A 26460-nucleotide genomic window follows, 5' to 3' on the forward strand; every position below is an offset into this window, starting at 1 on the left:
AAACAAATATGACAAAAAAGGTATGGCTAGTGAAAACTAGATGATTTGGTACATAGAGTTTATTATGAAAAGTTTCATAATAAAGAATATTTTTTTAAAAAAGAATCTTCTGTGATCACATTCTTCCCAAGGCCTAAGTGAATGCCATTCTACCTTCAAAACAAGACCTAGTATGAAAAAGATTAAACACCTCTGAATTCTTTAATTCACTTTTCAGCAAGATAAAGAACATGTTTGTGTGTGTTCATGCCCATGCCCCAACCAGTATATTTTCTACTTGACTGATTATATCATTCATCCATTCAAGAAACTGCACGGTCCCCACATTTTTTACAATAAAGTCTGCACAGCACAAAGTCGGGGGCTTGCATGACACTCCAGCCTTATCTCTGCCACTGCCCCTGCATACCAGCCATCATATGGACCACCTGTCCTTTCCAGAGGTACCATGGAATTTCCCACTCCCGTGCCTTTGAACCTGCACGAGGACACTCGACCTGTTTTTTTCACATCACTAATCATACTATCCCTTTAGATCTCGGTTCAGTTCAAACTCCTGTTTGAAAGAGTTGCTCTTTTCCTTGTTCCTCATTTAGTCTATAATATCTGAGAGCAGTTACTATGTAGCAGAGAAAACTTCTGATATTAACTGAATCTAAAAGACACACTAGAAAAAGATACAAATAAGAGTCACATAGGGAGACCTTCAAGATGGCGGAAGAGTAAGGCGTGGAGATCATCGTCCTCCCCACAAATACATCAGAAACACATCTACATGTGGAACAACCCCTACAGAACACCTACTGAACGCTGGCAGAAGACCTCAGACCTCCCAAAAGGCAAGAAACTCCCCACGTATCTGGCTAGAGCAAAAGAAAAAACAGAGACAAAAGAATAGGGACGGGACCTGAACCTCTGGGAGGGAGCCGTGAAGGAGGAAAAGTTTCCACACACTAGGAAGCCCCTTCACTGGTGGAGACGGGGGGTGGGCGGGGGGGGAAGCTTCGGAGCCACGGAGGAGAGCGCAGCCACAGGGGTGCGGAGGGCAAAGCAGAGAGATTCCCGCACAGAGGATCGCTGCCAACCAGCACTCACCAGCCCGAGAGGCTTGTCTGCTCACCCACCGGGGCGGGTGGGGGCTGGGAGCTGAGGCTCGGGCTTCGGAGGTCAGATCCCAGGGAGAGGACTGGGGTTGGCTGCGTGAACACAGCCTGAGGGGGCCAGTGCGCCACAGCTAGCCAGGAGGGAGACCGGGAAAAAGTCTGGACCTGCCTAAGAGGCAAGAGACCATTGTTTTGGGATGCACGAGGAGAGGAGATTAAGAGCACCACTTAAAGGAACTCCAGAGACGGGCGCAAGCCGCGGCTATCAGCGCGGACCCCAGAGACAGGCATGAGACGCTAAGGCTGCTGCTGCCGCCACCAAGAAGCCTGTGTGCAAGCACAGGTCACTATCCACACTCCCCCAGGAGCCTGTGCAGCTGCCACTGCCAGGGTCCCGCGATCCAGGGACAACTTCCCCGGGAGAACGCTCGGTGTGCCTCAGGCTGTTGCAACATCACGCTGGCCTCTGCCGCCACAGGCTCGCCCCGCATCCGTACCCTTCCCTCCCCCCGGCCTGAGCGAGCCAGAGCCCCCGAATCAGCTGCTCCTTTAACTCCATCCTGTCTGAGCAAAGAACAGACGCCCTCAAGCGACCTACACGCAGAGGCGGGGCCAAATCCAAAGCTGAAGCCCGGGAGCTGTGCGAACAAAGAGAAAGGGAAATCTCTCCCAGCAGCCTCAGGAGCAGCGGATTAGATCTCCACAATCAACCTGTTGTACCCTGCATCTGTGGAATACATGAATAGATGACGAATCATCCCAAAATTGAGGAGGTGGACTTTGGGAGCAACGATATATTTTTTTCCTTTTTCTCTTTTTGTGAGTGTGTATGTGTATGCTTCTGTGTGTGATTTTGTCTGTATAGCTTTGCTTTTACCATTTGTCCCAGGGTTCTGTCTGTCCGTTTTTTTTTTTGTATAGTTTTTAGCGTTGTTATCATTGGTGGATTTGTTTTTTGGTTTGGTTGCTCTCTTCTTTATTGCTTTTCTTTTTTTATTACTTTTTAATTTTTTTATTATAATAACTTTATTTTATTTTATTCCTTTTTTTTCTCTTTCTTTCTTTTTTTCTCCCTTTTCTTCTGAGCCATGTACCTGACATGGTCTTGGTGCTCCAGCCAGGTGTCAGGCCTGTGCCTCTGAGGTGGGAGAGCCAAGTTCAGGACATTGGTCCACCAGAGACCTCTCAGATCCATGTAATACCAAATGGCGAAAGCTCTCCGAGGGATCTCCATCTCAACACTAAGACCCAGCTCCACTCAATGCCCAGCAAGCTACAGTGCTGGAAACCCTATGCCAAACAACTAGCAAGACAGGAGCACAACCCTACCCATTAGCAGAGAGGCTGCCTAAAATCATAATAAGGCCACAGACACCCCAAAACACACCACCAGACATGGACCTGCCCACCAGAAAGACAAGATCCAGCCTCATCCACCAGAACACAGGCACTAGTGCCCTCCACCAGGAACCCTACACAACTCACTGAACCAACCTTAGCCACTTGGGGAAGACACCAAAAACAACAGGAACTACGAACCTGCAGTCTGCGAAAAGGAGACCCCAAACACAGTAAGTTAAGCAAAATGAGAAGACGGAGAAACACACAGCAGATGAAGGAGCAAGGTAAAAACCCACCAGACCAAACAAATGAAGAGGAAATAGGCAGTCTACCTGAAAAAGAATTCAGAGTAATGATAGTAAAGATGATCTAAAATCTTGGAAATAGAATGGAGAAAATACAAGAAACTAGGGCTTCCCTGGTGGCGCAGTGGTTGAGAGTCTGCCTGCCAATGCAGGGGACACAGGTTCGAGCCCTGGTCGGGGAAGATCCCACATGCCACGGAGCAACTAGGCCCGTGAGCCACAGCTACTGAGCCTGCGCGTCTGGAGCTTGTGCTCCGCCACAAGAGAGGCCGCGACAGTGAGAGGCCCGCGCACCGTGATGAAGAGTGGCCCCCGCTCGTCGCAACTAGAGGAAGCCCTTGTATAGGAAAAAGAAAAAAAAACCCGAAGACCCAACACAGCCAAAAAAATAAATAAAATAAATAAATTTTTAAAAAAATACAAGAAACTTTTAACAAGGACCTAGAAGAACTAATGAGTAAACAAACAATGATGAACAACAAAATAAATGAAATTAAAAATTCTCTAAAAGGAATCAATAGCAGAAAAACTGAGGCAGAAGACCAGATAAGTGACCTGGAAGATAAAATAGTGGAAATCACTACTGCAGAGCAGAATAAAGAGAAAAGAATGAAAAGAATGGAGGACAGTCTCAGAGACCTCTGGAACAACATTAAATGAACCAACATTCGAATTATAGGGGTCCCAGAAGAAAAAGAGAAAAAGAAAGGGACTGAGAAAATATTTGAAGAGATTATAGTTGAAAACTTCCCTAATATGAGAAAGGAAATAGTCAATCAAGTCCAGAAAGTGCAGAGAGTCCCATACAGGATAAATCCAAGGAGAAACATGCCAAGACACATATTAATCACAGTATCAAAAATTAAATACAAAGAAAAAATATTGAAAGCAGCAAGGGATAAACAACAAATAACATGTAAGAGAATCCCCATAAGGTTAACAGCTGATCTTTCAGCAGAAACTCTGCAAGCCAGAATGGAGTGGCAGGACATATTTAAAGTGATGAAAGGGAAAAACCTACAGCCAAGATTACTCTACCCAGCAAGGATCTCATTCAGATTCGATGGAGAAATCAAAAGCTTTACAGACAAACAAAAGCTAAGAGAATTCAGCACCACAAAACCAGCTTTACAACAAATGCTAAAGGAACTTCTCTAGGCAGAAAACACAAGAGAAGGAAAAGACCTATAATAACAAACCCAAAACAATTAAGAAAATGGTAATAGGAACATACATATTGATAATTACCTTAAATGTAAATGGATTAAATGCCCCAACCAAAAGACATAGACTGGCTGAAGGGATACAAAAACAAAACCCATATATATGCTGTCTACAAGAGACCCACTTCAGAACTAGGGACACATACAGAGTAAAAGTGAGGGGATGGAAAAAAGATATTCCATGCAAATGGAAATCAAAAGAAAGCTGGAGTAGCAATTCTCATATCAGACAAAATAGACTTTAAAATAAAGACTATTACAAGAGACAAAGAAGGACACTACATAATGATCAAGGGATCGATCCAAGAAGAAGATATAACAATTGTAAGTATTTATGCATCCAACATAGGAGTACCGCAATACACAAGGCAAATGCTAACAGCCATAAAAGGGGAAATCGACAGTAACACAATCATAGTAGGGGACTTTAACACCCCACTTTCACCAATGGACAGATCATCCAAAATGAAAATAAATAAGGAAACACAAGCTTTAAATGATACATTAAACAAGATGGGCTTAATTGATATTTATAGGACATTCCATCCAAAAACAACAGAATACACTTTCTTCTCAAGTGCTCATGGAACATTCTCCAGGACAGATCATATCTTGGGTCACAAATCAACTCTTGATGAATTTAAGAAAACTGAAATCGCGCCAAGTATGTTTTCCAACCACAACGCTATGAGACTAGATATCAATTACAGGAAAAAATCTGTAAAAAATACAAACACATGGAGGCTAAACAATACATTACTTAATAACCAAGAGATCACTGAAGAAATCAAAGAGGAAATCAAAAAATACCTAGAAACAAATGACAATGAAAACACGATGACCCAAAACCAATGGGATGCAGCAAAAGCAGTTCTAAGAGGGAAGTATATAGCAATACAATCCTACCTCAAGAAACAAGAAACATCTCAAATAAACAACCTAATCTTACACCTAAAGCAATTAGAGAAAGAAAAACAAAAAAAACCCAAAGTTAACAAGAGGAAAGAAATCATAAAGATCAGATCAGAAATAAATGAAAAAGAAATGAAGGAAACAACAGCAAAGATCAATAAAACTAAAAGCTGGTTCTTTGAGAAGATATATAAAATTGATAAACCATTAGCCAGAGCTCAGTGCTTTGTGACCAGCTAGAAGGATGGGATAGGGAGGGTGGGAGGGAGGGAGACGCAAGAGGGAAGAGATATGGGGATATATGTATATGTATAACTGATTCACTTTGTTATAAAGCAGAAACTAACACACCACTGTAGAGCAATTATACTCCAATAAAAATGTTAAAAAATAAATAAATTTAAAAAATAAAATTGAAAAAAAAGAAATGAAAAGGGAGAAGTAACAACTGACACTGCAGAAACACAAAGGATCATGAGAGATTACTACAAGCAACTATAGGCCAATAAAATGGACAACCTGGAAGAAATGAACAAATTCTTAGAAAGGCACAACCTTCCAAGACTGAACCAGGAAGAAATAGAAAATATAAACAGACCAAAAACAAGCACTGAAATTGAGACTGTGATTAAAAATCTTCCAACAAACAAAAGCCCAGGACCAGATGACTTCACAGGCGAATTCTATCAAACATTTAGAGAAGAGCTAACACCTATCCTTCTCAAACTCTTCCAGACAAAACCAGACAAAGATGTCTCAAAGAAAGAAAACTACAGACCAATATCACTGATGAACATAGATGCAAAAATCCTCAACAAAATACTAGCAAACAGAATCCAACAGCACATTAAAAGGATCATACACCATGATCAAGTGGGGTTTATCCTAGGAATGCAAGGATTCTTCAATGTATGCAAATCAATCAATGTGAAACACCATATTAACAAACTGAAGAATAAAAGCCATATGATCATCTCAATAGATGCAGAAAAAGCTTTCAACACAATTCAACACCCACTTATGATAAAAACCCTCCAGAAAGTAGGCATAGAGGGAACTTATCTCAACATAATAAAGACCATATATGACAAACCCACAGCCAACATTGTTCTCAATGGTGAAAAACTGAAACCATTTCCACTAAGATCAGTAACAAGGCAAGGTTGCCCACTCTCGCCACTATTATTCAACATAGTTTTGGAATTTTTAGCCACAGCAGTCAGAGAAGAAAAAGAAATAAAAGGAATCCAAATCAGAAAAGAAGAAGTAAAGCTGTCACTGTTTGCAGATGACATGACACTATACATAGAGAATCCTAAAGATGTTACCAGAAAACTACTAGAGCTAATCAATGAATTTGATAAAGTAGCAGGATACAAAATTAATGCACAGAAATCTCTTGCATTCCTATACACTAATGATGAAAAATCAGAAAGAGAAATTAAGGAAACACTCCCACTGACCACTGCAACAAAAAGAATAAAATACCTAGGAATACACCTACCTAAGGAGACAAAAGACCTGTATGCAGAAAACTATAAGACACTGATGAAAGAAAATAAAGATACAAACAGATGGAGAGATATACCATGTTCTTGGATTGGAAGAATCAACACTGTGAAAATGACTATACTACCCAAAGCAATCTACAGATTCAATGCAATCCCTATCAAACTACCAATGGCATTTTTCACAGAACTAAAACAAAAAATTTCACAATTTGTATGCAAACACAAAAGACCCCGAATAGCCAAAGCAATCTTGAGAAAGAAAAACGGAGCTGGAGGAATAAGGCTCCCTGACTTCAGACTATACTACAAAGCTACAGTAATCAAGACAGTATGCTACTTGTACAAAAAAAGAAATATAGATCAATGGAACAGGATAGAAAGCCCAGAGATAAACCCACGCACATATGGTCACCTTATCTTTGATAAAGGAGACAAGAATATAGAATGGAGAAATGACAGCCTCTTCAATAAGTGGTGCTGGGAAAACTGGACAGCTACATGTAAAAGAATGAAATTAGAACACTCCCTAACACCATACACACAAATAAACTCAAAATGGATTAAAGACCTAAATGTAAGGCAGACACTATAAAACTCTTAGAGGAAAACATAGGCAGAACACTCTGACATAAATCACAGCAAGATCCTTTCTGACCCACCTCCTAGAGAAATGGAAATAAAAACAAAAATAAACAAATGGGACCTAATGAAACTTTAAAGCTTTTGCACAGCAAAGGAAACCATAAACAAGACGAAAAGACAACCCTCAGAATGGGAGAAAATATTTGCAAATGAAGCAACTGACAAAGGATTAATCTCCAAAATATACAAGCAGCTCATGCAGCGCAATATCAAAAAAACAAACAACCCAATCCAAAAATGGGTAGAAGACCTAAATAGACATTTCTCCAAAGAAGATATACAGATTGCCAACAAACACATGAATGCTCAACATCATTAATCATTAGAGAAATGCAAATCAAAACTACAATGAGATATCATCTCACACCGGTCAGAATGGCCATCATCAAAAAATCTAGAAACAATAAATGCTGGAGAGGGTGTGGAGAAAAGGGAACACTCTTGCACTGTTGGTGGGAATGTAAATTGATACTGCCACTATGGAGAACAGTATGGAGGTTCCTTAAAAAACTAAAAATAGAACTACCATACGACCCAGCAATCCCACTACTGGGCATATACCCTGAGAAAACCATAATTCAAAAAGAGTCATGTACCACAGTATTCATTGCAGCTCTATTTACAATAGCCAGGACATGGAAGCAACCTAAGTGTCCATCGACAGATGAATGGGTAAAGAAGATGTGGCACATACATACAATGGAATACTACTCAGCCATAAAAAGAAACTAAACTGAGTTATTTGTAGTGAGGTGGATGGACCTAGAGTCTGTCATACAGAGTGAAGTAAGTCAGAAAGAGAAAAACAAATACTGTATGCTAATACATATATATGGAATCTAAAAAAAAAAAATGGTTATGAAAAACATAGGGGCAGGACAGGAATAAAGACGCAGATGTAGACAATGGACCTGAGGACACCGGGAGGGGGAAGGGTAAGCTGGGACGAAGTGAGAAGTGGTATGGACTTATATATACTACCAAATGTAAAACAGATAGCTAGTGGGAAACAGCTGCATAGCACAGGGAGATTAGCTCGGTGCTTTGTGACCACCTAGAGGGGTGGGATAGGGAGGATGGGAGGGAGACGCAAGAGGGAGGAGATAAGGGGATATATGTATATGTATAGCTGCTTCACTTTGTTATAAGGCAGAAACTAACGCACCATTGTAAAGCAATTATACTAAAGATGTTTTAAAAAGTCACATAATAGTTCTTTCAAATTAAAAAATACTGTTAACTTGTCATAATATACTTATGTGGTTATCAACTAAAGCAATAAAACACAATAAATTAGAGCTCTCATAAATGCAAATATAATCACCTATTAGAAGGTATTATTCTTGGCAGTAGTCAAAACTAAAAATGTAGGCCTTACAATTTTTAAATCATGTGCAATTCTGGAATAGCAAAATTCTAAATTTTCCTAAGTTAGTAAGATATGCAATGATCTTTACTCTGACTAATCAAAATAATACACTTCTAATGTGTCTATTAGTTTCAATGAGGTTAAATATACAATCAAAATTTTCTTCTGTGATAGAGGTTCCTAGCCTGAGATCCTGTGAGAGATCTGAAAACTTGGATGGGAAAAATACTGTATCCTTATTTTCATTAACTTTTAAATGAAATGCAGCTTTCCTTTCAATTACAACTGTAGATAACAAACCACAGTAGTAAAAACAGTACCTATGACTTTGTCACCAGTAAAAATCAGTTATTTTCATATCACATTACATTTGTTACAGATATCTTTGAGATACCACAACTATTTCAGGAATACAGTGGTAGTTTAACCTGTTGTTTGTTTGCATGTGATCATAGTACCCGTTTATAAATGCTCCTACGACACAGCTGGCCAACTACCAGGCAACTCTGTCCCTAGCAGTCACTCAGATGCCAAAGAATGAAGCCATATGTTATCACACTGGTATAATGTAATCATCTGTGCTGCTTTCTGGGCATTCCCTAGACATACTGGTTGATCAATATGTGGAAGATGTGTCAAAGAACACCCCCAAATTCTAGTGGCTTATACTCAAACTTTCACAACAATATGTCTTTAACACATTTTTTAACTTTAACTTGCCTGTATTTTTTATTTTTAACTTGCCTGCATTTTAAACATAGTTTCTCATTTTGTACTATGTTAAGTTTTAAAAGTATGTATACCAATGTATCACAAATTTTAATATTTTTAAAACTCTATTTCAATATAGTTGATTTCCTATGTAATCCTAAATGTATAATTATGCAGTTAAAAATATTATCTTGAGAAAGGTGCACCATGCAGCCAAAGTGGTCTATGGCACCAAAAATGTTTAGAATCCTTACTTATAATATTTATAGGATTTTTTAATTCTGTAACTAGTGTGTAAAGTATTATTACAACAGATTCAAAGACATAGTTTCTGTCATCAGATATTATCCTGCTGACTGTCCAACATGGAGCCCTTGAGTGCATCGAGAAATATGTGGTTAGTATCACAGGACCAAGTTTTAGTTGTATATGTAATCAATCAGCAGTTTCAATGACAGCAATTCCCTTTTGTTATATATGTATACACTTCTAGATAAGATTCTGCCCAAAGGGTTCTGAGGTTAAAAATAACTTTCAAATCACTAATTCAGAATAACATAAAGAAATTAAAGAAGTGTTAAACTGTGTAATGCCAGAGCATTAAAACTGGAAAAATATTTTAGAGCTAACTTTTACTGAATATGTACTATGACACACACACACTCTCTCTCTCTCTCTAACTTTAATGCTTAGGAGTAAATGAATTAAATTTAAATTTATTATTTAGCTAATATGCCAATTTATGGTAAATTTCATTTTTCATCTTGAAAAGAATTAAAAGTAACCAGTACTTACTTCTGAATCTTCAGATAGGCCATTGCTCTGTTAGCTGGAAGAAGGGCATTAGCGCCATCTGCTGCTATCCCTCGAGTATAGCATTCAATTGCTCTTTCATATTTCCCCTCTTTGAAAAATGCATTCCCCTATCATTTTGGAAAGAAGCATGGAGAAGAATAAAAAAAGAAAATGCAAAAAAAAAAAAAAATTATTTGAATTCAAATCTTTAGCAACACTGCAAGTATACCCATCATTATATCAGTAATTAAACTATATTTTAATTGCTAAAAATCCATGATACATGTTTTAGAATCTGTTAGTTTGGATTGCTTTTCTATTGGCGTTAATCTCTTTTCAGTACTAAAAGAAAAAAGTATGCTACTATATTACCTTGCAGCATTAACCATTATTTTATTAATTAAAGATTGGACAAAGCTTAAATTAAAAACACATTTTAATAAATATAGGCCCAGGGGCTTCCCTGGTGGCACAGTGGTTAAGAATCCACCTGCCAATGCAGGGGACACGGGTTCAAGCCCTGGTCTGGGAAGATCCCACATGCCGTGGAGCAACTAAGCCCAGGTGCCACAACTACCGAGCCTGCACTCTAGAGCCCGTGAGCCACAACTACTGAAGCCTGTGCGCCACAACTACTGAAGCCCGTGTGCCTAGAGCCCATGCTCCGCAACAAGAGAAACCACCACAATGAGAAGCCCGCGCACCGCAACGCAGAGTAGCTGCCGCTCGTGGCAACTACAGAAAGCCCGCACGCAGCAACGAAGACCCAACATAGCCAAAAAATAAATAAGTAAATAGAATTTTATAAATAAATAAATAAATATAGGCCCGAATATTACACTCTTTAGTTATATTAGAATCTGTACAGGGAATTCCCTGGTGGTCCAGTGGTTAGGACTCCACGCTCTCACTGCTGAGGGCCCTGGTTCGAACCCTGGTCAGGGAACTAAGATCCCACAAGCCACAAGGCACAGCCATAAAAAATAGAATCTGTACAAAAGAATTTCAAAACTCAAATAATTTTTGTGAAAGAACAGAGTACCAGACTGTATACCTCACTCTCCAGTAACATTAATATGCCTAAACATAGAATAAGTTAAACTGTATTGGAATGTGTATACTAGATTTCACTGTAACATTTATTTATAATCAGAATCAGATATATTACAATCAATAATCATTCCATAAGTATTTATTAGGAATCTTTTGTGGGTCCATGAAAGGCTATAATATGTTAAATTAAATCTCAACTCAGGATTTCTAAAGAAATTTTGATCAGAAATAGTTCAGTGGGAATTAATGAAAAATAAGTAAGAATGAATTGTAATTTATTTGTATGTTAAATTTATAACCACTATATGTAAATATATGTTAAAATGCTCAAAAATAATTTGTTTCCTAAACTTAAATACTTTTAAAATTATGTATTAAGTCATCAATTACTCAAAGTTTTAATTAGTAGGCCCCAGAAGTTTTAGTATATTTAAGTTTCAGTTTCTACTGAAGAAGAATTTTAATATAATATTAGGAAAGACAGAAACTTAACTGATACACAAAAAGCTAAGAGTAAGCTCAGAGAAACATATATTTGTTGGAATCCTGTATTACCCGATCTTTCTCTGAAATGGCCTGCTGTTTATTCTGTTGCTCTTCAATTTGTTTTTTCTCTCCTTCAGCTGACTTAATCATTGTATCAGCTTCCTCTGGATATGAGTTTTCTTTGGAAGTTAAAGCCTAGGAGACATAGCAGTCAGCTAAAATAAAACAAGTAATGGAAGACGCATACATATTTGACTTTAAAACAATAAATTATTCAAATATATTAGAATTCCTGCCACATTTCAAATAATTAATATTTATGCCAATTCAAAATCTTTCTACTTACTAAAATAAAAAGCAAAGAAATTTAATGTGCATCTTATTCCAAATAAGTAATATTCACTAAAGACAGTTGTTCATTTATTTATTCAACAAATATTTACTGAATTTCCACACTGTTCTAGGAACAATTTTCAAAAATAAAGAAGGTAATTGAGACCACATCACCAAATTTCTCAAATTTAATATTCATAGTCATTATTTGACCTAGGACAAAACACAAAAATATACAATACAGTTCACAATTATAATCAAGTTGATATATTTACCAACAGATTCTATGTGCAATAAGTAACGGCAATATTTAAAGGCAGACTTTCCCCAATCATTGTCACTTTTTTATCAAAGTTTCAACAGATGGCAAAATAATTATAACTGATTCAACAGCAAAGTAAAAGGAATATGTAACTGTTCAGTATCATTTGACAGCAAATTTTACATTTAAGTATCTATTTTCTTACTGTTAAAAAATTAGTATTATTTTTGCTATATAGACCATAAAGATGGAGCAAGTTTAAAACTATACGAAATCAAAGAAATATGCAAAAGTACAAAAATCAAAGCACAAGCCAAATAAGAAAAATCAGTGAGATAAAGAAAAATGATTCTGACATCTAGGAAAAAGTGAAGCAGCAGTAGTTCTAAATATCTCAGACAACTTTTTAAGATAATAACTAATTAAGAATCTTTAAATACCATTATACCACCTCTAGCTTACAAATTTGTTTAGTAAAAAACTCTATAGTACAAAGAATTAAAAGTAGAAAAATGTCTATGTTACGTAGTACAAAGTCTATGCAAAAACCTTTACTTTACCAAATAAAAGTAATAAGTAACATACTTAATTTAAATAACTATAGTTTACCTGATTAATTTTCCTGAGTTCATTTGTAGCTTCAAAGTTATTGGGTTCCAGTTCTAATACTTTTTCATAATCTGAGTAAAACAGAAGATAAAGAATATTTGAAAGATATATGAGATTAAAAAACCTGTATAGAACAACAATCATTTGCTTACATGTGACAAATAGGTAACTATCCTATAGCAAAATTAAGAGGAACTAAGAAACACTAACATTATGCCACTGGACTTCCTCCATTCCCCCAGGACAGACAAAACCCTGACAGAATCCTTGTGACAGATCACCTTCTTCTACCAGCCCCAGGAAGAATACTTGCTATCATAGTTATACTTCATAAAACCAAGAAGGAGCACAATCTTTCAGACATCAGCTTCATTCAGATTTTGTGATTTGTACTATGCAAACCTATTTTATGGAATAATGGAAGGCTTAGAATTTACAAATAAAAATGTGTTAAGGCTTTACATGCATTACCTCTAGCCTCACAATAGCCAACAAGATGTTTTAATCCCTATTTTACAGATGAGAAATTGAAAATCAGAGAAGATACATAACCTTCCCCTGGTCACACAGCTCATGGTCAAATGAGAATTTGAACCAAAGTCTAATTGGTGGCAAATAACATGCTCTTTTCCCAAAATATCAAGACACGTTTTAAGTTTCAAAAATGAGTTTTATTCAATAATAGACAGATCTCTAAAGGTAGTAACTGTGATTCTCTATTATTCTTCGTATAGCATCAGTTAAATTAAAATTTTCAATAATTTTTTAGATAATGATGACTTGGAAAATATTAATACCTTTTTTGGCATCCTCTAATTTTTGCAAAGCAAATCGAGCAGCACCTCGTCTTGCATAAGCCTTTGTATAACTTCTATTCAAGGCAACTGCTAAATTACAATCAGACTCAGCAACAGCAAATCTACAATTTAGAAAAATAAAGTTAATAAAAATCATCTGTTAAACCAAAACTTCAAAAAATTTGTTTCTGAAATCTCTGAAAAGGGAATTTACTTCCCCATTGAAAGCATGTTTCCCATCTCCTTTTACTGAAGCCCACTGAAATCAATAATTCCTGATGGTGAGACGTGAGCAGTACTCCCTTTAAAGCAAAGAACAAAAATGCCCACTATCACTGCTTTTTCTCAGTACTGTGCTAGAGGTCTTGGCCAATGTAGTTCCGTAAGAAAGAAACAACAGCCAAAAGAACTGGAAAGGAAGGAACAAAACTGACATTCTCAGATGATATGATGGTCTACCAAGAAAACTCAAAACAATCTAGAGACATTGTTAGAAATAATGAAAGTTTAGCAAGGTGGCTACTCTATTAGAAATCAGCAACAAAAAACTAATAAATCTAACAAAAGATGTACAAGATCTTATATGCAGAAAATTACAAGACTGTCTTCAAAGACATCAAAGAAATAGAGCAATTTCACATTCATCTATAATAAGACACAAAAACACAACAATATAATTCTCTCCAAACTGATGTATAAATCCAATGCAATTGTAATCAAAATTTTTCAAGGAATTTGACAAGATGATTCTAAAATTTATACTGATAAGTAAAAGTTCAAAAATACCCAACATTCCTAGAGAATAATAAGGTAGGAGAATGCCCTATACCAAATACCAAGACTTATTATAATTATAATGCTATAATAATTAAAGACAGTGTGGAATGGTTATAGTAATGGGCAACAGATCAATGTAAAGAATAGAGAGAAGAAAAAGAGATCCGTGCAAACTTGACATATGACAACAGTGGAATTGCAGATCCATGGGGAAAGCATGGATATTCAACAAATAGATCTGAAACAACTGGGATATTCATGTGAAAAGATATGAAATTGGAATTCTACCTTCAGCATATATAAAAAGACAAGTGTGAAAAGTAAAACTTTTACGAGTAAACATAGGAGACTGTTATGAACTCAGGGAAGGAAACTACTTTAACAAATCATATTTTTCAAAGTGCCAACATTTTACAAAAATCAATAAATGAAACACATTAAAATTAAAAATTTCTGGGACTTCCCTGGTGGTCCGTGGTTGAGACTCTGAGCTCCCGACGCAGGGGGCACAGGTTCAATCTCTGGTTGGGGAACTAAGATCCCACATGCCACATGGTGGGGTCGAAAAAATAATAATAATAATAAAATATATTTTTTAAAAATAAAATAAAATTAAAAATTTCTGCTCACCAAGACTCCATAAAAAAAGGAAGATCAGCTACAAATTGAGAGAAGATAATTATTATAAACACTAAAGAATTAGTATCTAGAATAAAGAACTCTTAAAAATCAACAGCAAAACAGCCTAACAGAAAAATGGTCAAAAGATAAAACAGACATTTCACAGAAGAAAAAAAAATAAGTGGTGAATAAACATATGAGAAGATGCTCAACCTCATTAGAAATTGGGGAAATGCAAGTTAAGGCCACAGTGAATTACCATTTTACACCCCCTAGACTGAAAACAATTCAGAAGCCCAATTATACCCATGTTGGTAAAGATACGGAACATTCATTCTTATACACTGCTAATGGGAATGTTACAACTACCCTTGTAGCAACTGGTCACCACCATTTAAAGTTGAACCTGTGCACATCCTATGACCCAGCACCAAGAAACAGGTACAAGAGTGTTCACAGTATCACTGTTGTTAAATAAGAAAGGGAAGGAGGGTGGAAGGCAGGGAAAGAAAGCGGGGAGAAGAAAAGGAAAGAGAGGAAGAAAGGAACAAACCAACAATCCAGCAACCGGAGAATGGATACATAATGGTATATTACTAAAAAGGAACTGCATATAACAGTGAAAATGAGAGATCTACAGCTATATGCAAAATACGAACAAATCTTAGAAAGATACTATTCAAAGAAATAGACAAGCCACAGAAGACTACATCCGGTATGAAATACTTTTAAAGCTCAAAAATAAGCAATGTTATGCAATATATTATTTAAAGATACATACATATATAATGAACTTTTTTTTTTTTAAATCAAAAGAATGATATACAACTCAAGATAGTGGTTTACAGGGAGGGACAAGAGTCAGGATATGGAAAAGAATATCAAAGGTAGCTTCAAAAATAATGTTCTGGTTCTTAAGCTGGGTGGCAGGTTCATGCAGGTTTATTTAAAATTATTCTTCATCACTTACACAGTGTAGATATCAAATATTATAAAATATAAATAGTCCCCTAATTTGTCAGGATATGAATAGCACGAGTTTCAAAGATCTAAAAATATGCTATTTAAAACAGTAAAAATTCAGATACCAATATAGTTCGTATTTCCAAATAATTAAAACAGTAAGAATGTCCTCCTTGATGGTATTTGTCTTTTTAAAATTTCTTATGATAGGTCAGTTCCCTGCTTAGGATTAAGACCATACACATTTATGTTCTTCAACATTAAGTATTTATTTAAAGGGTATGACTTAAACAAATGTTGAAACATATTTTAAGTTTACCATAATATAAGTTCTCTGTGTTTAATAGTGGATACATAATTTTTCAAAATAATGGAGCAAAATTAATTTATAAAACATTTTTACCCAGCTAACTTTTTTTTCGTCTGTGAATTAGGTAAAGAGCATCATTACTCAACTTTTAGAGGAGGAACACCTCAGTAAAGTGAGCTACGGGAGCATGGTTTGAGCACCTGAATGTTTAAAATGGCTTAAGTAAAAGAACTCAATAAAAGGGAGTGAGTTATAAAAATTTATAGTTGAAAAGAAATGTAAAACTTTTTCAAGCATTCCCACACACTTTATCACGAAAGATTTTTTTTTTAAAGTCTCCACATACACATAAAATATTCACACACATTATGGAAACGCCTTACTTCTTCAGTCTAAAGTACGCCGACGCTCTGTTTGTTGGCAACACGGGATTATACGGATCAGCGCCCATGCCTTTGGTGTAGCATTCAATCGCTTCATCATATTTTCCTTGTTTGAAGTATTTATTGCCCTGAAAAAGCATACAAGTCAGATATATACTGGCATAGAATTCCAGAGCCATTTTCTTTCATTATTATCCATCTCTTCCTTATCTCATTAGCCATGTGATCAAGGCTCACAGGAAAGGCAAGGGAATTAAGCAAAGTGGTCTTTTTACAAGTGCTAAAATTCACTATATAGTCATAGTTTGGTCACAATCCAAGAGCCCTGGCAGAAAAATGAGTAAAATACCTAGCATTATATACTTTTTATTGACAATAAGAACCCACAGAAATGTAACAAAAGAAAGGCATAAAGATAAATTTTAATCTGAAAGAGTGCCACCTCTTTGAAAAGCAATATAGCCAGTTTTACAATAATGAGGCATTCCTCAGGGAGATGTTGAACGTTCCAAAAAGCAACCAAAGATGGTCTGTGATATGGAGGAGTGGGATATAATGTCCATGTCAAGAATCACACGCTGATTTGATTAGTACTTTAGTCTACTACTTAAAGCCCTGGAATAACTCTCTGTATGCTCCAAGCACTTTACATATAATAATTCATTTAATAACACAACCACCCATTGAGGTTTAGTAATAATATTAATCTTATTTTACAGCTGAGAAAACTGAGTACATACAGGCAATTTAAAGAACTTGTCACAGGATTTGAACCTAGATAATCTGGTTTCAGAGCACATACTCCTAACCACTATGCTATACTGCCTCCTGATAGGGATATAGCCAATAACAGCTTAAAGTCTGAACACCCCCTAAATTATGCTGTAGAAATCTTGGTATGGACATGATTTCCTACATATCCTGCTTACTTGAAGGAACCAACAGCTAACCTAAAGAGTACCTTTTCTTTTAGAGCAAGAGCCTTTTGTGAATCTACGTGAATCCCATCTTCTTCTGACTCCGATTCTTGAGACACAGAATCATGGGTACTCTCTTCTTTGTCAAGCTCATCAAGGATACTGTCCTGAAATCAAAAGTAGGGAAACAGTGTTCATAATTACATGACCATTAAAAAAAGAAGATAAACTCCGCCCCCCCAAAAAGAACATTCAAAAGAACATTAAGTTGTTACAATCTAAGGACCTAAAGGCCTACAAAAGCAACTCAAATAACCTCTCATTCTTAAGATTAAATCCAGAGAAAAGGGTATTCTTGCTTAGAAAACCAAGATCCAAACCACTTAGAGAATCTGACTTTGAATTCATAAAGTAAGCTAAGTCAATAGAGTCTAAAAATCACCCCTAAATCACAAACTATTAGCAGCGAAGTATTATTCCTTTACATAAGAGAAGTTTGCAAATAACCCCAAATCTATGTAATTGCATCCAACAGCAGAGAAAGGTTTTATCTAAAAACTTTTCTCTCTTATTTTTAAAACAAAAACTGCTTGTAGAGCACAATTAACTCCTGATTCTCACAGCAACCTATGAGGTAGATATAATTACCCATGTGTTTCACTTGAAGGAACTGACAAATAGAAGTTAGTTAACTCACTCAAGGTCACTCAGCTAGTAAGTGGCCAAATGAGGATCTGAACCCAGGCAGTGTGCCTCCTCCAGAGGGCTCTCAATGACTATATTATACTGTTTCTCAGTGTATTCCGAAATATAGCTGACTCTACCAAAGAAAATACATAACATGCTGGTCCAGCAATTCCCAATCTCTTTTGACTCACACATTCCTTTCACGGTAACGAATCATTTCATGGACCCCATCAGTATTTTTTTAATCATTTTTTTTAGCACATATAATAAAAGAATGATTTTTAGTAAGAGACTTTTCTTTTTTCTTTTTTTTTCCCACACCACTTGGCTCACGAGATCTCAGTTCCCCAGCCAGGGACTGAACCTGGGCCACGGCAGTGAAAGCCCAGAATCGTAATCACTAGGCCACCAGGGAACTCCCTAGTAAGAGATTTTAAACCAGTAACCATTAAAGAGTTAATTAAAACTCATGTAAACAGGGCTTCCCTGGTGGTGCAGTGGTTAAGAACCCACCTGCCAATGCAGAGGACACGGGTTCAAGCCCTGGTCCGGAAAGATCCCACGTGCCGCAGAGCGACTAAGCCCATGAGCCACAACTACTGAGCCTGCGCTCTAGAGCCCGTGCTCTGCAACAAGAGAAGCCACCGCATTGAGAAGCCCACACACTGCAACGAAGAGTAGCACACCCTCTTGACACAACTAGAGAAAGCCCGTGCGCAACAACGAAGACCCAATGCGGCCAAAAATAAGTAAAATAAAATAAATAAATTTATTTTTTAAAAAAACTCATGTAAACAAAAACTTAATTATTATATAAACAAAATCCTTTCTGTATTTAACAATATACTATTTTAAATAATTTATGTAGGAAAAAAATTGTTGATAAATTAAAAAACAAAATAAGACCTATGCTTAGTTTCATTGAATGAACATTCAAAGATGGACTGAAATTTAGCTATGTGTTTTAGCATGAAGATTCTAGAACTTCCACCAGCCTACCAAGATTAAAGCCAAGACCGTCCAACCCTGTTACGCAGACATGTGTAGAAAACTAACAGCAGCAGAATGCCAAAGCCGCTGCTCAGGTCTGAACTAGAATGGAACAACCATGACTGCACTGGCCACACAAAGCAGGAGTTCAATCAATATCTGTTGAATGAATAAATGACTGTAGACAGCAACTCTCTAAGAAATCATCTGACATGATGCCTTTTAGGAAAGGGCACTATAAGAAGATGCCAATTCATGAAAAGGAAAAGGTTACATAGAAGGGGGTAAAGTTACAAAAAATGAAAGCAGACTAAATAATACTCAGCAGAGAATAAATCACATGTTCAGAAAGTATCATTTCCAACAGTAATAAATTCAAGACCCAAAATCATACTTCTCTTACATCGAGACGTTACTAAAGCAGATGACATACTATTTAAATAATAATGTGCGCTCTCTCTGGACTCAATTAGCCTTGGTTTCATTAAGAAAAATACAACCAGGGCAGAAGACATAAATAGACATTTCTCCAAAGAAGACATACAGATGGTCAATAGGCACATGGAAAGATGCTCAACATCACTAATTATCAGAGAAATGCAAATCAAAACTACAATGAGGTATCACTTCACACCAGTCAGAGCAGCCATCATCAAAAAGTCTACAAATAATAAATGCTGGAGAGGGTGTGGAGAAAAGGCAACCCTCCCACTCTGCTGGTGGGAATGTAAATTGGTGCAGCCACTATGGAGAACAGTATAGAGGTTCCTTACAAAACTAAAAATAGAGCTACCATATGATCCAGCAATCCCACTCCTGGGCACATAACCGGAAAAGACAAAAACTCTAATTTGAAAACATACATGCAGCCCAATGCTCCTAGCAGCACTATTTACAATAGCCAAGACATGGAAGCAACCTAAATGTCCATCGACAGAGGAAGGGATAAAGAAGATGTGGTACATATATACAATGGAATATTACTCAGCCACAAAAAAGAATAAAATAATGCCATTTGCAGCAACATGGATGGATATGGAGATTATCATACTAAGTGAAGTCAGACAGAGAAAGACAAATATCATATGATATTGCTTATATGCAGAATCTAAAAAATAAAAAAAAAGATACAAATGAATTTATTTATAAAACAGAAACAGATTCACAGACTTAGAGAACAAAGTTATGGTTACAGGGGGGAAGGGTCGGGGGGCGGGGATAGATTGGGAGTTTGGGATTGACATGTGCACACTACTATATTTAAAATAGATAACCAACAAGGACCTACTGTATAGTACAGGGAACTCTGCTCAATATTCTGTAATAACCTAAATGCGAAAAGAATTTGAAAAAGAATAGATACATGTATATGTATAACTGAATCACTTTGCTGTACACCTGAAACTAACACAACATTGTTAATCGACTATGCTCCAATATAAAATAAAAATTAAAAGAAAAAAAGAAAAAGAAAAAAGTGATATAAATGAACTCACTTACAAAACAGAAACAGACTCTCAGACATAGAAAACAGTTTATGGTTACCAAAGGGGGAAGTGGGGGAGGGATAAATTAGGAGTTTGGGTTTAATAGATATATACTACTATATATAAAACATAAACAATAAGGACCGACTGTATAGCACAGGGAACTATATTCAATATCTTGTAATAACCTATAATGGAAAAGAATCTGAAAAAGTACAGATAAGTGTGTGTGTATATATATATACATATAAAACTGAATCACTTTGCTGTACACCTGAAACTAAATTGTAAATCAACTATACTTCAATTAAAAAATTAATTAATTAAAAATAAATGTTTTAAAAATAGAGAAATACAACTAATTTGAAAAACCATTTGGCAGTATCTTCTAATGCTAAATGCATATACAAACTATGACCAAGCAAATACCATCCCAGGTGCTTATATCCATCAAAAGACATGTACAAGAATGTTCATAGCAGGTTTATTCACAACAGCCCCAAGCTGAAAACAACTCAGTGTATATCAATAGGAGAATGGATACACAAATTGTGATATATTCACACAATGGAATTCTGATCAGCAATGAAAAAGAACAAACTACTGCTACTGACAGTACGGATCGATCTCAGACAATAATAGCAAAAGAAGCCAAACAGAGAAGAGTGCATACTGTATGATACAATTGCAAGAAATTCCAAAACTGGCAAAACCTATCTACAATATTAGAGATCACAACAGTGGCCACCTTTGGGAGGTAATCAACCGAAAAGGGAGGTTTCTGGGATACCAGAAATGTTCTATATCTTGATCTGGATGGTAGTTTCTCAGTTTTGTACATGAGTGAAAATTCAGGAAGTTGTACATTTAAGATTTTGGGACTTTACTGTATGAATGTTATACCTCAATAAAAATGTTAAACAAAAAAGTGAAAAGAAAATAAAATAATAAACATAAAAATCAGAATAGTAGTTACCTCTGAAGGTAGAGAGGAGAAAAGAAGATGGGACAGGGAAGGAGCACCCTGGCAGCTTCAATGGGATTGGAATAATTCTCTTTATGTTAGGTGGTGGGTTTATGTATTCATTTTATTATCATGCTTTAGAACACGTATCTCTACAAACTGTTTTGTATGAATCAAATATTACATAATGAACACTTTTAAAAAGACTAAAAGCGAGTGTGTATTCCAAATCAACCTAACTAAATCAACCCTTAGGGTGGGTCAGAGTCTAGAATAAGGCTGGCCAACAGGTTCCTGTTCACAGGTTGGCCTGACAGTGGCTGCTTGGAATACTGGGTAGAGGGTTATGAGGCAGAGTAATTAATTCTCCAGCTACACTGTGTCTCATGTGTGGGAGATGGGAGGCATGCACCACACCAGCCTAGAAGGGTGAAGCCCACCCTTCCTGAAATCAAGATAGCCCTACTTCTATTGTCACGCAGCCCTAGCCCTAAGACTAAACCCAAAGGCATTCTCTTTTAGCCAGTATTCTACAGGTCCTTCAGTCTATAAAAAAAAAAAAAAATGTTGGTAGAGTCCTTCTTTTCTCACATTATTACTATCTTAGAATTCTGGCTGTTTAAGGGTTAGAGGTGTTGACGAGGAAGGAGGTGGGTGCAACTATAGGTGGATAGCATAAGGGAGGTCTTTGTGGTGATGCAATATTTCCGTGTCTTAATTGCAATGGTGGTTACCCAAATCTACAGGTCATAAAATGGCAAAGAACTACACATACATTGCACCAATATCAATTTCCTGGTTTTGATACTGTACTATAGTTAAATAAGATGTAACCATTAGGGGAGATTGGGTGAAGAGTACACTGGATCTCTATGTACTATTTGTGCAAAAGGAGAAAAAAAGAAAAAATAGGAAAAAAGAAAAGAATCCAGCTGTTTTAGCCACTATTCACTGGAAGAGGACTATAGGAGAAAAAATAATCTAGTTAATTGAACAACTAGGTATTTAAGTTTTCATTCCACACAAAATAGCCTATAAGAGAAAGACACAGGTCCTAAGAACTCTACATTATTTTTCATTTAATCCATGACTCTTAACTAACTCCAAGAAAATTTTACTCAAATACTAAGAAGCATATAACCAGATTAACTTACCACATCAAGTTTTGCCCATGCCTCATAATCATAAGATTTTATCCTGTTTTTTGTGTTTTCATCTTTGGTTTTTTTAGATGACTCTTTAACTTTGCCTTTCTTCTTTTTCCTAAGATTCCCATTTCGAATAGGAGGTAAGTTCTAGGAAGGGAAAACAACACAACGTTTTAAGACTGCTCTTTTACTTTTCTGAACTAGCGATGTTTAAAATTCTCACTAAAGTATATTTTCAAGTAAAAGTAATTTTTAATTTAATTTTCAAGTGGTTAGAAATACCAATTCACTCATTTATAATGATAACTTATGCTTGAAAAGTTTAATTCATCCTTTGACAAATATTGAACATTGTTCAGTCATAAGAAAAGTATTGCTATTACCTAGAAATTTTAATTATACACTTTGCATTTTAGGATTTGCAATCCTAAATTCAAAAACTGCCTGATCTTCAGCCTTGGTACAATGATTTAGCAGCAGTACAATGGCACACTGAACTGCCTCCACATCATTACAAACAGTATGAAAAGGCTATCCGTATTTGAATGCACTGTCTTAAGAAAACCATTTGGTTGAGCCTAGGTACTACCTAAGTTTCTACGGTAATACTGTATGTTAATATATCACTAAATATATAATTATATATGATATACATAATTATATACAAACCTACATATTTTATGATTCTGTTCATTTACCTTAAGAATTATCACATGGTCTTCCTTTCAGTAACTATTCACTAAGCCTTAAAATGTCTTAATATAGTTAATACAATTATTACAAAGACTTTAAAAAGTAGAATTTTTCAAAATATTGGCAGAAAGCAAATCACTTCAATCAGTATTTCCACAAAACATTTTAAAGGTGGTGCTTTACTTTAAAATAAATAGTTTTGCTGGATGCTAAAGTAGGAATTTAATTAAGAAATTTACCTCTTCAGGAACACCATTCTGTCTTCTAAGTTCCATATCCTTTTGTTTAATATCTTTTTCCCAGTTTTCTAAATCCCTCATAAAGTCTTGTAACTCTTCTGCATTTTGTTTCACTTGTAGTTGTAATTCAATTGCTTTACTTGCTGAAGTCATTGTGGCCTGCACAGTTTTGATCAACCAACCTCTGATAAGAATTAAATAGAATTATTTGGTTTATTTTTTTTGAAACCCAGCTAATTAATGATTTTTACCTCTTCATAAATGGCCAAGATACATGTAAGGAAAGGAACCTAAAGTGATGCAGAAGAAAGAAAATATCAGTATATTATGTTTAAAATGAGTCAATCAGTGTTTGCTGAATAAACAAATGCAAAATAAACAGAAAGGTCGGGCATCCATGCAATGTGAATGAAAGGCAACAGGGAGGAAATCACTGAAATTAGCAAGCAGCCTATGGTAGCAGATTGGTTGCTCATCTCTAGAGTTTATAAGTTTAGCCTAATTACCTCCTTTACTCTTTTTTTTCAACATTTATTGAACTTTGGCTATGTGAAAGGCCCTGTATCAAGATTTAGGGATACAAAAACAAGACAAGGTCCCTTCTCTAGTGGAGGAGAAAACAAAATAATCGAAGTACTGAGTAACAAAATATTATGCTAGGCAGGGTTTCTCAACCTTGGGACTACTGACATTTTGGGGCAGATAATGCTGTGTTGTAGGTTGGCTGTCCTGTGCGTTGTAGGATGGCAGCATCCCTGGCCTCTACTAACTAGTTGCCAGTACTACTCCCTTCCCTCTGGACTGTAACAACCAAAAATGTCTCCAGACATTTTCAAATATCCCCTGGTTGAGAACCACTGTGCTAGAGGTACATGCAGATGCTATGGGGCTGACCACAAAGGACAGGTATAAATCACACAGTAGGGTGGCAGGTTCAAGGAAAGAGTCCCCAGAGGTGCTGAAATTTAGCCATGTTTCAAAAGGGGTCAGCCAAGTGATTAATGTGGAGGAGTGGGCCAGGAGAATGAGGGACTGGGAGGCAGAATGACGGAAGAGAAGGCAAATATGGGACAGATCAGGAAATGCCAGGCCATGAGATCTGACCTACAGTCTGAAAGCTATGGGAAACATTAAGGTGGTAAAATAAAAGGGACATGATGACTCATTAGATTGAGGAGTTGGTGAGAAGAGAAGGACTCAAAGTCTTAGATTTCTGGTTTGGGAGCCTGGTAAGATTAGTGGTACCACTTTGAGTCAGGAATCACAATTTTAAAAGGAAAAGAGGTTTCAGAATTGCAGAACAAGTGTAAAGCCAGATTTTTTTCAGTTTGGGATAAGGTGAATTTGAGTTCTTATGGGACATCAGGACATAGCCAGTATGTAGTTACAGAGGGCTAGAAATATAAATTTGGGTGTCACTAGCATAAAGGTAGAAGCTACAATCATGAGATTTGGATATGTTTAATTACTGTGACAATGGGGGGGGGCTGTTGGGGGAAGCCTGAAGAACGCATATCTAGGGAACAGAACAAGGAAGAAATGCCAACACAGTAAAAATCAGGCAGTGGCATCTAGAGACCTGGGAGGAAAACTTGGAGTACTGTCACCGAAGAGAATTTTCAGGAGTTCAAGAAGACGGAAAGTTAGCAGTGTCAAAGGCCACAGAAGTCACATGGAGGAAATAAAGTGCATTATATTTAGTCATATAAAGATTATTTAGAGTTTTAAGGGGATTTGTTTTTAAGGACAGAAATAAAATGAGCTGAGTAAATAAGATTATATGGGGATTAGCATAATTTTGCCTTCATAACCTAAAATTGCCCACGAGTATGGGGGGGGGGCGGAATTGAGGAACAAAGTAAAAGAAGATATAGGAAAGGGGATGCGTGATGGGGCAAGGTCCCCAAAAAGGTGGGAGGGAATTCAAAGCTTAAGTGTGTATGGGGGGGACAGGGGGGCGGGGGTTGGTTAGGATGGGAGAGATAGAAGAGATTAGCTAAGGGATTCGTTTAGGAGGAGGAAAAGATGTTTGCAACCGCATATAGGTCTTCTGACCCCCCGGCCTTGCGTCAGAAAGTAAACTAAACTTAAGTTTCTTCCATGCAGTGCCCATGTTTGATCACATACGTATATCTCATTAAAAAACAAAGCTAGTACAATGTTTTGCCGAGGGACTCAAAAATGTGAATAAAAGCGCAGCAAACCACTGAGATACGTGGGGGGGGGGGGGCGGGGAAATAAACCTTTTCCATTTCACCTATCACCTCTGCTCCAACGGAACCTGCGTCCAAGCAGGCAACCAGAAACTTCCAGCGCCTTGGGTATCACTTTCATACCCAATATCCGGGCGAGCATTGCACACCCACGCCGAAAGGGGGCGAGCACCACCGAGGTCTCCTGGGGAGGGTGGATCTGCGGTCCTAACCACCGCAAATCGCCCAATAATCCGGGCAGCCGGGGTGGAGAGACCGACAGCAAGGCTGTCCGTCCAGGCCCGGGCTGCTCGGGGCGAGCCCCTCCCGGAACGCGCTCCCCGGTACGCCTCTACCCTGGACACCGCCGCGCCGCCGCGCCCTGCCGCCCGCCCTTGCCCTCTCCGCCTCACCCAGGACCCACGGCTGCACCCCCTCCTCCCGCAGGGCGACCCCAAAAGCCTCCTCGCTGCTGCAGCCGGTGATAACCGCAAAGCCGGCTCACCTCAACACGCCGTTACCGCCTCCACTGCCGCGACTTCCCGCCCGCAGTGACTCACGCCGGGCCCCGCCTTCCTGGGCTTTCCCACAAGTCCCCGCGTGCCCTCGCCCCGCCCCCTGGAGCCGGGACGGAGCG

General features: G+C 37.3%; 1 protein-coding gene across 1 annotated transcript in view; it reads right to left on the reverse strand.

Annotated features, from left to right (window-relative positions):
- Positions 1-26398, reverse strand: part of RPAP3 (RNA polymerase II associated protein 3) — a 41368-nt gene extending 14970 nt beyond the window's left edge. Inside the window, exons 1-9 of the mRNA XM_059934564.1 lie at positions 26329-26398; positions 23632-23815; positions 22706-22846; positions 17468-17590; positions 16507-16634; positions 13453-13574; positions 12656-12726; positions 11521-11646; positions 9913-10040 (exon numbers count right to left, since the gene is read on the reverse strand). Of these exons, the coding sequence (XP_059790547.1) occupies positions 9913-10040; positions 11521-11646; positions 12656-12726; positions 13453-13574; positions 16507-16634; positions 17468-17590; positions 22706-22846; positions 23632-23784 (992 nt within the window). The 5' untranslated portion in view covers positions 23785-23815; positions 26329-26398. The remainder of the gene's footprint in view (positions 1-9912; positions 10041-11520; positions 11647-12655; positions 12727-13452; positions 13575-16506; positions 16635-17467; positions 17591-22705; positions 22847-23631; positions 23816-26328) is intronic.
- Between the last annotated feature and the right edge of the window lie 62 nt (positions 26399-26460).

This window comes from Balaenoptera ricei, chromosome 10, assembly GCF_028023285.1.
Source record: "Balaenoptera ricei isolate mBalRic1 chromosome 10, mBalRic1.hap2, whole genome shotgun sequence".
Taxonomy (NCBI): Eukaryota; Metazoa; Chordata; class Mammalia; order Artiodactyla; family Balaenopteridae; genus Balaenoptera; species Balaenoptera ricei.